At 41.3% G+C, this 17,009-nt stretch overlaps 1 protein-coding gene across 1 annotated transcript in view; it reads right to left on the bottom strand.

The window, feature by feature from the left end:
- The window catches only part of LOC131079993 (transmembrane E3 ubiquitin-protein ligase FLY2), a 177,343-nt gene that overhangs the window by 114,228 nt on the left and 46,106 nt on the right, over positions 1-17,009 (bottom strand). Inside the window, exon 3 of the mRNA XM_059218314.1 lies at positions 13,091-13,218. Coding sequence (XP_059074297.1) covers positions 13,091-13,218 — 128 coding nt within the window. The remainder of the gene's footprint in view (positions 1-13,090; positions 13,219-17,009) is intronic.

Raw genomic sequence — 17,009 nt, forward strand, 5'->3', positions numbered from 1 at the left:
CAGCTCTAAATCATCGCATCTATCTCTGCAAGTGGCCATCCCGTGACGTAGCCTGCAAATCTACCGTGCATCCATCCCTCATGAAAGCTAAGAGTCCCTCAGTTGCAAGTATTGAATATATGTCAACTTCTTGGGCTAAGGCTACAAGGTCCCGACTGACATCCATCAAGGCGCCCAACTCCGCAAAAAACCTGCGAATAGATCCCATGGGGTCTCATGGTTCTGGCTTGGACACTCGGATGATGTTAGTGTCCTCCTCCTAGGTCTCCTACTGCTGAGACTCAGCACCTATCCCTATGTCGCCCACCTAAGTGCTCTCATCCTCAATGTTCATGACCGTATTCTCATGTTGCTTATCCTCTTTGCACAACATTCCTCATGTACTGCTTCCTGTACACCTCCCCCTCCTTCCTCCATCAAGTTCTCACCCATGGGGCCCTCAACTGTGCGTGGAGAGGGAGGTACAACCACCACAAAATGCTTACCCAACCACCTATCCAAAGAGGCATCTACCTCCACATCCCTGCTCGCAATCTTAGTTTGGACTACCAGTATAGGTACGACCTATTGCACGTTCACAGTGGGTATGATCTAAACTGGCACGGTGTCCACTGGTACTGTTCCTATGGGCAACACCATTGGTACAACTCTCTTCACATTCTTATCTCCCCATGCTATGGTGACTAGAGTCGCCTCTCCCGCAAACACTCTCAATTGCCCGGTGTTACCAAATGTGCGGTAGGGGACAACTGTGTGGGTGCAAACATCACCCGACTCCCACAGCCCCTCGGTGTCATAGGGATTTTTCTGGTACGATAGGCCGGGAAAGTTCTCTCCCCTTGGCAGCATCTTTTTCCTTCTCACCCGAATACTCCCCCTCGACTGCCTCCTCACACTCCACTGCCTCGCCTTCCAAATGTAACTCCCCTTCCTCTCCATGTAGGGCCATACGAAATTAATTATCTGCACTCTCACTTTCAACTGACTCTACCTCTATGGTGTCTTCCTCTTCACTAGCACTGCTCTCTTCATCCATGCTCGGCTACATATCCTGCACATTCAGTCGTCTCCTCTTCCGCTACGACTAGTCTTCTAAGAGTGTATCTAGATGCATTCAACAGAACAAGGGTGGCTTAGTCGGCTCCACATGGCTGAGAGGCCAGAATGAGCCCTAACAATTTGACGGTACTTGTGTACGCAACGCTTCCAGAAAGAGGCCTATGGCATGGTTCCCCATGTAAAAAGTCTTATGCTGCAAAGTGGGGAACTCCTTGATCCTCACAGATAACACTGTCGCCCAATCATACACAACACCCATCACAATCCCATTCATCAACCGAATCATCCACACGGCTATGTCAGATGCTCAGCTAGCTCCCATCAGGCGGCTTTTGATGAGGTCCATGATGCAGTGTCATTCAGTCGTTGCGATATAACTCTTCTTCACCCCTCAACTATTGGAACTATTCCACAACCCCTTCCACTCAGCATCGGTGAGGTCATTTTTGCACACTAACTGTAACAAAAAATGCTTGTCCTCCATTTTTGTAGCCAGTTTGGCCACCTTAACTCCTTTGGACAGGATGTCGAACACCCTTGTGAACTCACTCGGCCCAAAATATACAGATATCTGGTGCCCCTGAAATTCAAAAATGGACCAGTTGGAATGCCATTCATACCCTGCAATTAGAGTTCACAGTACTAGCTCAAATTCCACAAGTTAAATACTAGAATCTGAATAGCTTTATTGACCTCTGCTTTGCGCATGGATTCTTTTAATGGGTGGTCCTCAGTAGCCTCACGCCACTAGGTACGACATTCTATTCTAGTCACGCTTTCGAATGCCACAGTCTGTGCAGTCACATGTTCATCCTTCTGAACATGGGTCCAGTTTTTCTTTTTGCTACTACTGACCATGTTTGCAATGCTTGAAGTGGTCGTCAAGTGAATGAATGGCCTTTTATTTGCTCCTGGCAAGCCATTATTATAACGGTTTTTGTTTCCCTGATTGGGGTTTCCAATGCTTGTATGCACCATTTCAAATTTTCCTCCTATGTATGGCCTCCTAGTGGCATGGCCTAGCTCTCGGATGTTGTCCTTTTCCCTCCTTAGGTCTATACAGACTACAGTGTTTTGTGCATGGATGTACAGCCTACTTATGCCATAAGCATAACTTTGTTCTGCGAGCCAATCCACCCGTATGCCTCCTTCCTATCCATACAGCCACACGAATTGCACAATTTCCTGTGTACACCCCCTCACCCACACAATCTGCCTTGTGTTTACCAACCGTACAGCATATGGTATCAATGCTTCAACCGTACGGTGTACGGTATTGGGCTCTCAACTTCTATGAATCATACGATGTATGGTATTAGAATCTCCACTTTTGTGAACTGTACAGCGTGCGATATCAACTTCTTCGGGTCAGCTCTACAAGGTCGTACGGCATTCAATTCTTGATCCTCTCGCTATGCAAATCTTTTTCGTACGCCTCAGACAGTTTCCCACTCAACTTCCTCTATTCGTATGGCTTACTCGGCCTCTGTCCATGTGGCTCACTCGACAATTGTTCATACAATCCAAGCAACTCAGCGCCTTATGTGCAGCAATGAATACGGTATGGCATACGATCTACTATGCTCAATCTATCGTGTGGTACAAACTTCGCCTCCTGACCGTGTGGTGTCCGTGAGTGCAATGACCAATACCGTACGGCTTACAGTCTACTGTGTGCAGTCTGGCATGTGGTGCAAACTTTGCCTTGTATTAGAGCGATGTGGGGCAATATATGCTTGCTTACTTTCCTTTCATACGGTGTACGAACTTGGTTGTATGGCTCAATTCTTCGTTCCCATTTTGCTTCCATCTCTTTCTCTTCGCCGGAAATTTCCAATTGATTATGTGCAGAATGGCTGGTTTGGGGGACTTTATTCTTTTTTTGCCTCAGGGTTAGGGTTCCACTAATACATTTTATCACTTTAATAAAAAATATTTTCTTTTTAATTATTTTCAATTTTTCTCTTTTTGCCGTTACTATAGGACCCATCTTTTTTAATTTTTTAATAAAGCCAGACCTTTTTCTTTTAATTTTCTCCACAACCCTTATTTCTTCTAATTTCAACATTCTTTTTGAAAAAATTCTTTCGCCAATATTTTTGGACACAAGAATTTTTAAACTTTATCTTTCGTACCTTCAACAGTTTATTAAAAAAATTCCTTACTTTGGATTCCCCAAGCCTGCATTTTTGTGCATTTGCATTTTTGGCTTTGTTGGATCACTCTTTTCTTCCTAAGCCATCTTCCCAAATTCTTTCCAGTCCTCGTACCGCCTGCCTCTACCTTTTGTTTTTTTTGTGATTCCTCTTTGTGGCTGGTTGCAATCTTTCGTTTCACTCCTCGAGGTTCTCCCTCTCGCATCTTTACTTTCGAGTCGTGTCGTCACCAACAGGTGAATGGCTGCCACTTGTAACATTCTTGTTCACAGCACGTGCCCAAGTACTCTAGGTCAAAAAAATTGTCCAACAAGGTCACTAGTCCCACCCCTTTGTACCGTCCATCAATGTATCGCCCACCATACTGCTGGTACCAAGTCATCATTTCTCCTTCAATCTGCGGTGGGCCCGCAAGATTGGGAATTATCCGCCAAAGCCGTTTACTATGCCGTTTTTGCCCACCTCCTTGATTTTATATGGTCCAAGCCAATGAACTCCGAATTTCCCCGGTCGAGGTCGTTGTGACCATTATATTTTAAAACTAACTGGCTCAAACGGAAGTTCACGCGTCGGAGATGTTTGTCGTGCCAGAATTCTCGTCTCTGTTGGGCAACCTCTGTTGCCCACTACACCATCATCCGTTGTTTGTCAAGTTGTGTAAGATTCAGGAGGCGTTCATTAAGACTCTCGACATCCCCAAGCCAGTTCTCCACTGTGATCCATAGACTCGATATGGTGTACTCGGTTGGCACTACAGCTTCCTAGCCGTACATGAGATGGAAGGGAGTGTGACCCATCATCACCTTATACGTCGTACAGTACACCCACAGTACTGCTGGAAGCCGCTCCTCCCATTCTTCTTGCTCCACTCCACATGATTTGTAAATGATTGATACCAGCACCTTGTTGGTTGGCTATGCCTGACCATTCGCTTAGGGGTAATACGGACTTGATAAATTGTGAAAAATTTTGAATTTGACTTTCATTGTCCTGATGAACTAATTGACAAAATGAACCCCACAATCACCGGTGATTTGGATGGGAAAACCGAACCTTGTTACAATTTGCTAGTAGAGAAACCTTGCCATACTGATGGCAGTATTATCTGGGAGTTCTCTCACCTCCGCCCACTTTGTAAGGTACTCGGTAGCTACGATGATATACCGACATCTGTACATACTGCTTACCTTCAGTGGCCCCACAAAGTTGAGACCCCGGCTCTCGAACAACTCTTGTGGCTAAGAGGGGAACAAGGGCATAAAATCCCTTTCAGCGGCTTGCCCACCCATTGGCATGTGTCACACCCTACGACCCACTCACAGGAGTCCATGTGCAAAGTCGGCCACCATATCCCTGCCAATAGAACTTTCCATGTAGTGGTGTCGAGTCCCATGTGGCCTTCGACAAGTCCTTCATGTGCCTCCTTCAATACGTCAGGAATCTCCTCTTGCATCACGCATCTCCAGAGTATTTGATCAGGTCCCATTTTGTACAACAGGGCATTGATTAACTAGAACGTCTTGCTTTTTAATGCCAACTTCCACCATTCTCCAAGCAGCATATCCCTCGAAAATGTTGAGGTAGACAAGTATTCACCAATATACCAAGGGGGTAATGTTGCTATCTGGAACAAGTGTATGTCAAGAAAATCTTCATTTACCCCCTCCGGAGGCTCTCTGAACTTGATTCGAGACAGCTGGTTTGCGATCACGTGGCTTTTCCCTAGCCGTACTACAATGGTAAAAGTAAATTCCTGGAGCAGCAACAGCAACCTACTCAAGCGACCTTGAATAATTGGCTTATTTACTAGGTACATGAGAGCCTGGTGGTCCACATAGAATGTGAACAGTCATTGGGAGGTAATGATGAAATTTTTGAACGAAGTATACCATTCTGAGTACCTCCCTCTCCGTTGTGCTATAATTTCGTTCGGCCTTAAAGAGTAAGCGACTGGCAAAGAAGATGGGATGGTCCAACCCTCGTATGCCTACCTGTGCCAGAGTAGCACTGATGGCATAGTTGGAAGCATCCACGTGTACATGGAACTCCTTATCCCAGTCCGGGTATGCCAGGATCGGTGCACTCACCAATCGGACTTAAGCTATTTGAATGCCTCTTCTTCCTCTGTTCCCCATACGAACGGTTCGCCCTTCCTTGTTAGCCTGTCAAGTGGGTAAGAAATTTGCACGAAGTTCTTAATAAACCTTCGATAATAGCTTGTGTCCAAGGAAAAATTTGACTCCCGTCACATCCTCCGGACTCTCCATGGTTACGATGACCCCTACCTTGTCGAGGTCTATCTTCAGCCCCTCTTTGCATACGATGTGGCCCAACAACTTGCCCTGCGACACCATGAATTGATACTTCTTTGGGTTTAGAGCGAACTAGGCCCACTAGCACCTCTCCATACACTCTCGTAGCGCCTTCAGGTGGGTTTCTTGGTCACTGTAGATGGACCAGTCATCGAGAAAAGCCTTAAAATTTCCCACCAACATCTTATCAAAGATATGTAATATTATCCACTGGAAGGTGGCCGAAGCGTTGCATAGACCGAAGGGCATCCGGTTGTAGGTATACAGTAAACACTATCTTCTACTAAAAAGGTGTTCTTTAACTTGTCCTTGTCGGCAATGCTGAACTGATTATAACCAGAGAACCCATCCATGAATGAATATATTTCGTGGCCCGCCACTTCCTCTAGGATATTGTCTGTGAATGGAATTGGAAAGGGATCCTTGATGGTCACCGCATTTAGGCACCAAATGTCTACAGAGATCCAGATTTGGTTCGCCTCCTTTTTGAGAGAAATGACAATGGGTGGTACCCATTCACTTGTTTCCACTTTCAAAATAATGTGGACTTCTAGCATCTTTTCAATCTCCTCATTTACTTTGGCCGCATAGTTTTTGTTCATTCTGTACGACCTCTTCCGTACGGGCTAGGCACCAAGTATGAGGGGTATTCGATGTACACACAACTCCACAGGATCCCCTTCAGGTCCTTGTATGTCCATGCAAAGACGTCTTTGTACTCCAAAAATATTTTAAATGTTGCTACTTTTAGTACAGGATTCCAATCATCCCCTACAAGGATCACCTTCAGATTGCCATCATCTCCTAGATTTACTTTCTTTATATTTGGTTCCTCGTACTCGATAGCCTTGTCTCTTTCAAACCAATGAGCTGATGTATCATCCACCCATGCCACGCCCTCTTGGTACTCCCCATACTCTGGAGGGAAGGTCATACTCTTCGTACCTTCGCCCGACTCCTCAATCTCACAGATTTGCAACATATGACACTCCAAGTGAAAGGCCTCGTAGTCCTCCCTCTGCCAATGAAAAAGCTCGCTGAGAGAGCTTGTCTCATCCTCCGAACAACCTTCCAACTCCAGTACTCCTTCGTCCTTGGGTTCCATCTTTCTTCGTCCATCTCCCGTATCCCATTCATACTTGTGAGAGTCATCCGAGTCCGAATCGAAGGATGCCAATTCCTCACTCACCACTTGGTTCCTCAAGTCAATCATTGTATTATTCTTCCAGTTATGATTTGCCTTCGTCATGATCAGCCAACCTCTTCCAATGTAATATCCCTTGGCTAATCTGACCCTGTTTCGCTTATTTGAACCCCAAGGAATATTGTCAAACACTTGGCATACAATGTTTGAAGCCGCTGTAGTGAATTCTTAATTTGTCTTCTTTGGCTTTGTAGGCTGCAAATGAAGTTATGGAAAGCTTCTAACAATGCAAAGTTGTTATAGAAATGATATGCTAGCTGTTTTAGACCTTACACACACATGGAATGACTGAAATTAACTAGTACAGCTAGTAGACATTAAGACAAACACTTGTCATGCATCCTAAAGTACACCTACAGCCATTAGGCATTTAAGCAAATAGTAGGCATGAAAGCTAAGTGGCTGATCAATGTTGAATGTCACCTGGAATATCAATCGACCCCAGTCTGTAGGTGATGAAGGCAGTTACAGGGGTTTGCAGAATGTAGAAGAAGCAACCAAAGACTCCTTATTCAATCTTCATCATAAATCCGAACAAACATGTCCAATTTGGTCTCCACAAAGACCACAAAATTGGCAAGGTACTGTAGCGTTTACTGTAGCACGATACTGTTGTGTTTACTATTCACGGGTATTGTAGCGCACTGTTCATGCGCACTGTTCACGCGCACTGTTCATGACACTATAGCAGCAAATAAACCCTCTGTATGATGTTCTCAGTCTGCCATAAACATATGCCCTCAGCTATGCCAATAAATCTGAAAATAAATCCCCAATCAGCACAATGTCAACTTCTGGATGAAGCCAACCCTAAGAGCAACTTCAGATGAATATCTCACACCCTCAGATTGCTGATGCAATGAAGTCTTCACGTTCTCCAATGCCGATACTCTGGACAAGCTGCAGAAACCCCAACTTCTTCTCCAAAGCCAAGAGACAAGTCTTCTCATCAAAAATAACAATGATCAATCTCCCTTCTCTTCTTTTCAAAAGCCTTATATACATTTCCCATGAAGGTTCGATTTTCTCCATTAAGGCATTAAATCAATTAATGATATAATATTTTCACTTTGTCATTTAATATTTCACCTTGGTAAAAGAGCCACAATTAATTAATTAAATGGTCCCCTTTAATGATACTTGGACCCTTACTTAAGTTATAATATAAAATTATATTATAACTTAATAATATAAGCTCAAAACATTAATGTTTATTTAAACTAAATAAACATTAATATCTCCATTAATACTCAACATTTTTAAACGTCGTCTGAGCTGGGAACTAACATGATGAAGCTGCATATGACCATACCCCTTTACTAAAAATAGAAGGGGTCCATCTCTAACATCTCAAACTTACTATAAATAGTAAGTATAGCAAATGAAGTCCAAATGATACCAAATGAAAGCCAGATCGAAACACACTGAACTCTGGAGCTGATACAAGTCTCGGGAGACCCTCTATCCATACTCATGATAGGCTAATCACCAAAAAACCATGTCTGCTAAAATGGGGACAATACATCCGAGGAGAGCATCGTAGGCCTTTTTCTCTAGTGGAATGACAACGAAGTTGAGGAAGAAATGTTGGGTGTCGATAACAACTTTTTGTGCCATAAGTGTTACCAAGGGTTTGATACCATGCCAGTCGACACCTACAAGCTGGAATGTTGGTGGCCAAAGAGTTGGTTTGCCCAGACCCCTCCATGTCTCTTCCAGTAATACATTTACTCCAAAATCGTCGTCGATGATGGTATTTGTCAGCTTCCGTCCCATGATCTCCATTTCTACTACGACTAGCTTTCGGCCAATACTCATGATGAGCAGCATGGGGTTCGTGGTCGACATGCCAAGTGATTTTGCCATTGGCTCATAGCATTCCTAGCTGATGATGTTGTCACTGACTACATTTTTTAGGGCCATTTTCAATTGTGGCATAGTCTGCAGAAGGTGAGATACTTGTACCGGTACGGTAGCCTACAACATTTGTTTTATTATAGTTTTCTTGGACTCCGACTATAGTGGAGTACTGGCGGCATCATGTGAGGCCCTTCGCTCCTCCATCATCGCCCGTTCAACATCTACCTTTGCCTCTCGGAGTCTTTCCTTCTTTGTACGAGGATCGGGGTACACTGCCTTTTTTCTCTGTAACCTTGTGATTGCCAATACCTCCTCGACTGGCTCCTTGGCATCCAGCATATTTATAGCTTTCTACTTTGGGCAATTTGTGTCCTCATGGTTCCCAAGACCGCACCACTTACACATCAAACTTTTGTTATTGTTCCCACTCTGACACTCGCGAGTGAAGTGGCCCCACTCATTGCAATTGCGGCACTGGATCATGGGTCGCCCCTTCGCATCGTATTGGATTTTACTTCTTGGCGTGTTGTTCTTGGACTGGTTGTTCCCTCGTTGGTTATTGCGGTATCCTCCTAGTGAAGCATCGGAGTTTGCTAGTGGTTTGGGTGGCGTGGTTGGCGGGGTAGCTTGTTCCCCTTGGGCAAAGAGCACTTGTGTGCTTCATGTCTTCAAATTCTATGGGCATTCCTTGATTGAATGTCCTAGTACCTAACAGATGTCACAGAAAGACTTCTTTGGACATGTTCCCTTAGTATGACCTTCTTTGCAATCGGTGCACCAAAGTTCTTTACCCTCTTTGCCACTCTCCTCCACCTTCAACTCCATCATCCGCATCATATCTCTATGGAGGGCTTGTATGGTTTTGGACTCTGTCACTTCTCTCCTCCGTACTATCATTGTCGCTTAACTTTTTCTTCCCCTAAGATGTTTTGCTCTCACTTTCGATGTCCATCGCCTAATTGTAGCCGTCAACGTATGAGGACGGAGAGACAACTTTCATTTTCTTTCTAATGGAGGGAATCAATCCCTCGACAAACCACCGCTTCTTCAGTCCATTAGCCGATTGGTTTTCCATCTTGTTCAATAATTCCTTCAGTCGTTGATTGTATGCTCGTACACTCTCGACCTACCCTGCTTCGTATTGTATATCTCAGCCACGATCTCATTATCATCCCTCAGGAGCTTGAACTCTTCTTTGAATGCTTTTCTCAATTCCCTCCAAGAGCGCTTCTTCTCATCAAGCAAATCCATGAACCAATCAATTGCAATCCTGCGTAGTGTAGCCAGAAATGTCCATAGCCAATGGTCCTCATCCTCCTATTCATTCACCATCTATACTGTCATGCGTGTCTTGCAATGGCATGCGGGGTCTTCCTTTCCGTCCCCTGTGAACTTAGGGAGTTTCTGCTTCTCCGAGGTATTCACCATAGTTCTTGCTTGGTAGGTGTCGAATATATTTGACCACCAGAGTGAAGTGTTGTGCTCTCAACCGCGTCCTTGTGCCTCTTCCGCACTTTTGGCCACGTGTGAGCCATCACCACATCCACCCTCTACGTCGCCTACCCCTCAGTCACCTTCCGCGTTGCTGTACTCACTCCTCCCCAAAGTCTTCGGCTCGAGTCCTATTGTCAGTCCCTCCTAGAGGGACAGACTTGCAATTCTGTGCAGGTTGATTTCAAAAATTTCGGTAACCTCATCCTGGAGGTTCTGTTCTTCTTCGTCGTCATGTACCGACTGTACAAACGGGTTGTTTTAAGTTTGAGTCTCGGTTCCAAATTTGTCACTAGAAGTGGGACGTACGGCCTAGTCAGTGAGATCCTCCTCCACTACATTTGGGAGTGACAGGTTCTTCGCAACCTCTACCAACTCATCCCACGTACATGGTCTTTGTCTCTCCCGACTACGGCTCTAACTCACACTCCTAGTTCTGCTCCTCTTAGAACTCTCCGAGCACTCAGCACTTTCTCTCAACCGCTGCCTTCTCTCACTTTGTTCCCTTAATCAAAGGGATCTTTGTACCACTCCCTGCTTTGCCTCTCAAAAGTTTTTTAGATGTTGTCTTCCCTTATTGGGGTGTAGGGGCATTAATTGTAAGGGGTACAATGTCTGCTCGTATCACTTTCTTTTCCTCCCTACAGTTGCGTTCTTCGTACCGCTGCAATATTTGCTAACGACGTTGCTCTCTTTCTCTCTCCTCCCATTGGTCTTGCAATTCAATGAAGTTACAAGCAAGCAACCTTGGAAGCCTTTCAAGCAAATAAAATACAAAGTCATTGACTCTCAGGTCGTCACGTACCGTGCTTTCAAGGACTGCTTTCTCCTGAGCTTCCCTCTACACGTACTGATTAATCGAGACCTCCCACAAATATACCAAATCGTGCGTCAGTCGGTCTTCCCATGTTTCCTCTTCTACCTCTATGTCACTGTCAGTTACTACCATCTACTGTTCAAACAGTTGACCCATTACACACGTACACCACTTGTCTCCATGTTGATCTCCAAGTATCGTATCAGCAACGGCACCAAAATGTTTACTCCCTATGGTGAATATGTCTCAACTCCACAAAATAGATAGAGAAACTAAAGTGGGTGTAGAATACGAATAACATTCACAACAACATAGGCAAATAACTTTATTGCATCATGTAATAAATAGTACAACAGTAATCAAAAATGTATCTTCAATCATAATCTCCCGTTCCCGATACAATGCCAAAATATATGCCACTTGGTCAGTTGGTGAAGAGGCCAACTGTCGGTAACTACCAACTCCCTACAAGAACCAATTACCCATTCCATTGCCATTTTAAAACATAACAAACATTCTTTATTTAGTTGCGGCATAATTGTTGTCTACACTACAACTGTTATTTGCACTGTAAGTCCATCCTCAATTACTTTTCTCATGGGGGGTGAGTCCTAAATTCATTAGTCAAATAAAACATGTTGGCGAGACAAATGCAAAGAGAGACCTACCCTTCTAAACGTAGTTTATTGACCATCTTCCTTCTTCCAAGAGAAAGGTAGAAATTTAGGAGATCAAGGAAGGTAGAAACTTAGGAGATCAACTAAAATGGTAAAAGTTAGTGGTGACAAAAATTGGGAGAGTGTAACCAAGTCACAAAGGAAATGTATAATTGACAAGTGTGAGTCAATTCAAAATTCATAACTTCAAGGATAAAACTAAAGTATGACATCAAAATCTAGTAGATATGCAGGAGCAATGACTGAATGTGAAGAAAATAAAGACAAGGTGTAGTGAGAGCAAAGCTTAACCAAGATCAACATGCAATCCCTCAATTTTTTGGAATAGATGATAAAACCTAACAGCTCTCATTCAATACACCTCAAAGATAATGTTAACTATTTATATATAGTAAAAAAAGGCTTAACCAAGATCAACATACAATACCTCAATTTTTTGGAACATCTGATAAAACCTAACAGCTCCCGCTCAATAGACAGACATACCAGCCTATCTCAAAGATAATGTTGACTTTTTACAATATTGTTAAACAACTACGATATAGTCTCTACAGTCAAATTGTTGTCTCAAATGAATGTACATAAGTAATATCCCATTAAATGGTTGGATAAACAAACAGAAGACACAACTTTGGTAACATGTAACCAACCTCAAACTTCCAAAGAGCTTAGCAAGCGAATTTTCTCCCTTTCTAACCTCATTGAATTAATGCTAAAACCAAATCTGGTCAAAGTCTTAAAGGAAAAGGGCCTCCTCTATGATACTCTGATGTTGTCAACAAGATATAGCCTTAGAATTCATGTTCTCATTGACAAGACTCCCATACAACTTCAACCATTCTGAAATTCGTGCTTGAAGCAATCTTTGATTCTTGAACTAGATCTAGCTTCTGCCTCAATGTTACTTGCAGAAGACTGCCAACAGCATAGACAAATGTAAAGTTACCCTAATTACATCTCAAGAAGTCGCCTATCCAAGCAATCTTCAGGTGGAGTGTCATCGAAATCAGGTCAACTCTGCCTTGCATAAGGACAGTCTGCCTTATACCATCCCTAAAAACGCAATCAGCTCAAACAAGTGGTAGCAGAGGGCTGAAACACCTTCTAGTTGACCTTTAAGGTACATATACATTTGATATCTGCCCATACTAACACAGTATTACATTCTGTATTGGTTGAATCTTAAGGATAAGCCTAACTTTTAAGGGTATAAAGACTTCCTCAACTCTAGATGGAAGATCTTTGGTGCATTGTCTCTCTTTTTTCATGAGTCTGCAAATAACTGCCAAATAATTATTCTTGTCTATTCAAAGTTCGATGCAGAACTTTCAAAATCAATAAATTCTGATAATATTAGCACATAACACACTATTTAACGAAATTTGTAGTGAAAAACAATATCACAAGATGATTTAAATACAATCATCATGCTCCAACTAAATAATTGTGAGGTACTGAATGAAATGTGTACAAAGATCCTCTAAACGAATATCAAAAATGGACATAAGACTTACTTGGACATAATGTACACCATATATTTTTGTAGGAGAACTAACCAACTCAAAAACAGACTGGCCACTAGATTTCCTGAAGTTTGGCAATCTGGATGAACCATTTTTTGCCTCTTGGAATCCCCAAGTTCCTGCAAAATGGTACCCTATCATAAGTATAAAAAAGTTCAAGAGTTGAGTCTCTTCAACCATATACAAATTATTGGAAAAGAAGAGTCTGAAATAATGGATTTTAACTTGAAAACATTTATTATCAATTCAAATTCAATAATGTACAACTGTGAAATAACAGATATAATGCTAGTGTCTAGATACTTCAAGTCTTGAGACAGAGAAATCCCAAAAGAACTGGGCTAATTTATTGTAACTAAAATAGTTGTGCATGGAAATAGAAATTTAAGGCAGAAACTCCACTTTACTAAAATATACCATGTACAATATTAGCTATTTGACTGCTGCAAGAAAGAGTACCTGCTTTATAAGGAAACTTAAAACCCAGCTAATAGACCCATGAATTCCCTACATGGTTCAAATACCACACTTTAAAATATCTCAAAAATGTTTCCAAATTGTTAATAAGCACCAATATTGGCTCGAACTGCCCAGAATCAATGATCCTACGCATGTAATCAATTTTCATATAGAGAGCAAACCTTATGATATTTTACCAAAGACCATCGTAGAATCTTTATAGACTCGCCATCAAAAGAAGGATACAAGAACAACGACATCAAAACAAATCTAACTAATATATGCAAGAATCATACAAGCATTTACCTTGACAGGATGTCTACCTCATTCATGTCTTTCTTCCAAGATTATATCAACAAAAGGGTAATTTAATCATTTACTAATCATAACACGAGATTCATCAAGGACAATTCATTTGTAAACAAAGTGACAATTTTAAGTGTCAATGACAAAGCAGTCGCGGATCAGCATATAACTACATGAAGTAGCAGTTAGCAATCAGATAAAGAATTCTCCCTATTTGAAGGAATATGATATAATAAATAAAGTTCTTAGATACAAATCTAAACTTAAAAGGCACGATTTGCTAAATTACACTAAACAATTAGCATGAAAAAAAAATGAACAGAGATCAAGCTACATAAGAAATTGAATGATCTTCAAATGTATGCTGAATTCCACCTCAAACAATGGAAATGGAGATGTTGACATACTATTCTCCAAAAACATGTGTCACATAATGCAAATCCCTTTAGAAAGTCAATTGTCTTCCGTTCTATTAAAAAAGTCACAGAGTGGATGTTTATGTGAATGGAGTCCAAGGTGTTCTCTTAAACCAACAAGATGAAGTAGTGCTATGAAATTCAGCAATTCTATTCAAAGAAACGTTTGAAAGGACTCGGCAGCCCAAAATAGGACTCAGACTCAGGACTCCACGCGAACTCGGCAAAAAAAAAATGTAGTTTTACAAAAAACAAAAAGAAATTAATGCATTTAGAGAACATAAAAGCCTATTTTGACTATCAATTTGTCATAATTCAAACATTGCACATGTCATATGATCTTTAAACACTTAATATTTGAAATTTCATAGTTCATACTTCATACTCAATAACTAGTGGAGGTTTGGGAGCGGAGACCCTAATGGGTTTGGGAGCGGAGACCCTAATGGGTTTGAGGGGCAGCAATGATAAGCTGCACAAGGTGTTAGATAAGAGAAAAACCCAATGATAGAAGGGGTGCGGGCAAACGCACTTGCATTTCCTTGTGGGCTGGAAGTGGGGGTTCAAGGGCTATGCCCCCGAAAAAAAAAAATTGGATGATTGAAAATGAATGAGTTTGAACCAAAATATGAAGAAATGGACACCTGCAAACCTATTTTGGGCACCAAACAGCAGAATGAAATGAAAAAAGAACCAAAAAAATGTCTTTTTTAGCCATCTAGGCGTTTCTAGGTAGGTGTGAGAGTCCTAGATCGAGACTCGCAAGTCCAACCCTAGGACTTGTGCGAGTCCTTTGCAAAAAATGAAGCGTTTTTTGGGGCAACTCGGCAAGATGCAGCTGGCGAGTCCGTGACGAATCGACTCAGCGAGCCAACGGACGTGCAAGTCCCACGAGTCCTGGCAAGTCCTAGCCAAGTTTTCAAACTATGATTCAAAGGACTTTTACATCTTAGTCCAAGTCACCTGCTGCAATTTGGCAGCCTCAAATCACAAAATTGCCAGTCTTCATGCATTTTTCAAAATGTTTTTTTTTTCGAAATAAACAATTTCACTGAAAACTAACAAGGGAACTAAGTGAATGATTTTTTCACTCAAATCTCTCCATTCCATTAGCACATCAATGTCTACCACTATTACCTATCAGTATGCAATTTGAGTGGAAAGTATAAGGATTTGTGAAGAAGGGACCTTCCATATGTCTAACTCTGAACTCTCTAGCTGGGTAGCAAGATCCCTGAAGGTTTTGATAATCTATTACACCTGCACTTACAATTACCGCTACCTCATATGCCTAGTAAATTTTTTAACTAGAAACCTATGATGTATAAGATTACATCTACATTACAATTTTATTTTTATTTCTTAAATGATATTCATTAATGCTAGTCTCTAAATTTATGCATTATTGATGACTTTATTTTTCATCATAATATGTGTAAAAAAAATTAATTGTCTTCTATTTTAAGCTTCCATTATCCATAATGTTAAAGAACATGTCTTTTTGGAGAAAACTGCAGGCAACTTTGTAGAATCAACATTTTTGGGCACACTTTGTGGAGCACCATCAGGATAAATGATAAGAATTTTATAGAGTAAAGACCATTATAAAAAAAAATGCTTGTACACAACTAATTATTCTAATTTGAGCACCCTGTTCAAGGGAAAGTTGAGGAGAAAAGGAAAGGACTCTTATGGAATGCTCCTCACAGGGCTTGGTCAAAGTTTATTTTGATGGCACATCCATAAAAACACGAGCAATTAACACAAGATGTTTGATAAGGGATCATCAGTGGACTTTTGTGGAAGGTAAAGTGATATTTATCTCTAAGGTAGTTGTTGATGTGTTTTTTAGGACACTTCGAACGCAGATAAAATACCAAGGTATTCTATACTCTCTTTAACAAAGAAACCTCAAATGATAAAGACTATGATCAAATAAGGTGACTCCAAGGTTTACAATGTGAACAATCGACTTTATGCTCGAGATAGGCTCAATAATGTATGATGTGATAATGTTGGAATCACAAGGGGACTTGCGCTTTGAACACTGTTGGAATGTGGAATCTATACAAAGATGGTGCAATCTCTTGAGGATAAGCAAATAATTTTCATATCACCTATGCACACCAACATTATGAACAACGAGCATATAGCAATTGAAGTTAAGCTTTTTGTAATGTCCCCACTTTGAAATAGAATTTAATGGTAAATATTAATAATAAAATTAAAATTTAAAAGAATAAAAATAAATTTAAATTGAAAATATAAAAGAATACAATTAAATATAATTAAAAATTTAAGTTAATGAATGGACAAAAGGCATGAAATGATAAGTTGCGACTCTCCCAAATATGAGGTATATAAGGGAGAAGAGAGCCTCATTTGAGAGGGGATAATTTGGGGGGAATCAAAGGTGTGGATCTGATTTAAATAAAAGTGCAGATCTGATTGTGAAAGATTGTGTCCCTTTCAAAGGGCAGAAATAATTAAGAGTTGCACTCTTTCAAATGGGGCTAATGATGAAAGGGTGTGTCTCTTGCCAAGGGGCATACATGATGAAGAGGTGTGACCCCTCCCTCACATTGAGAGATATAAAGAAAAGGAATCAGAGCATCCAGTGAGAACACTATCGATCAGATCAGAAGAGATCTGTTGTTAAGTTACAGGCATAAACAATAATGTTGTCTAACAATTATTAATGATATTAATTGATTCCTATTATTTATTCT

Source organism: Cryptomeria japonica, chromosome 3, assembly GCF_030272615.1.
Source record: "Cryptomeria japonica chromosome 3, Sugi_1.0, whole genome shotgun sequence".
Taxonomy (NCBI): Eukaryota; Viridiplantae; Streptophyta; class Pinopsida; order Cupressales; family Cupressaceae; genus Cryptomeria; species Cryptomeria japonica.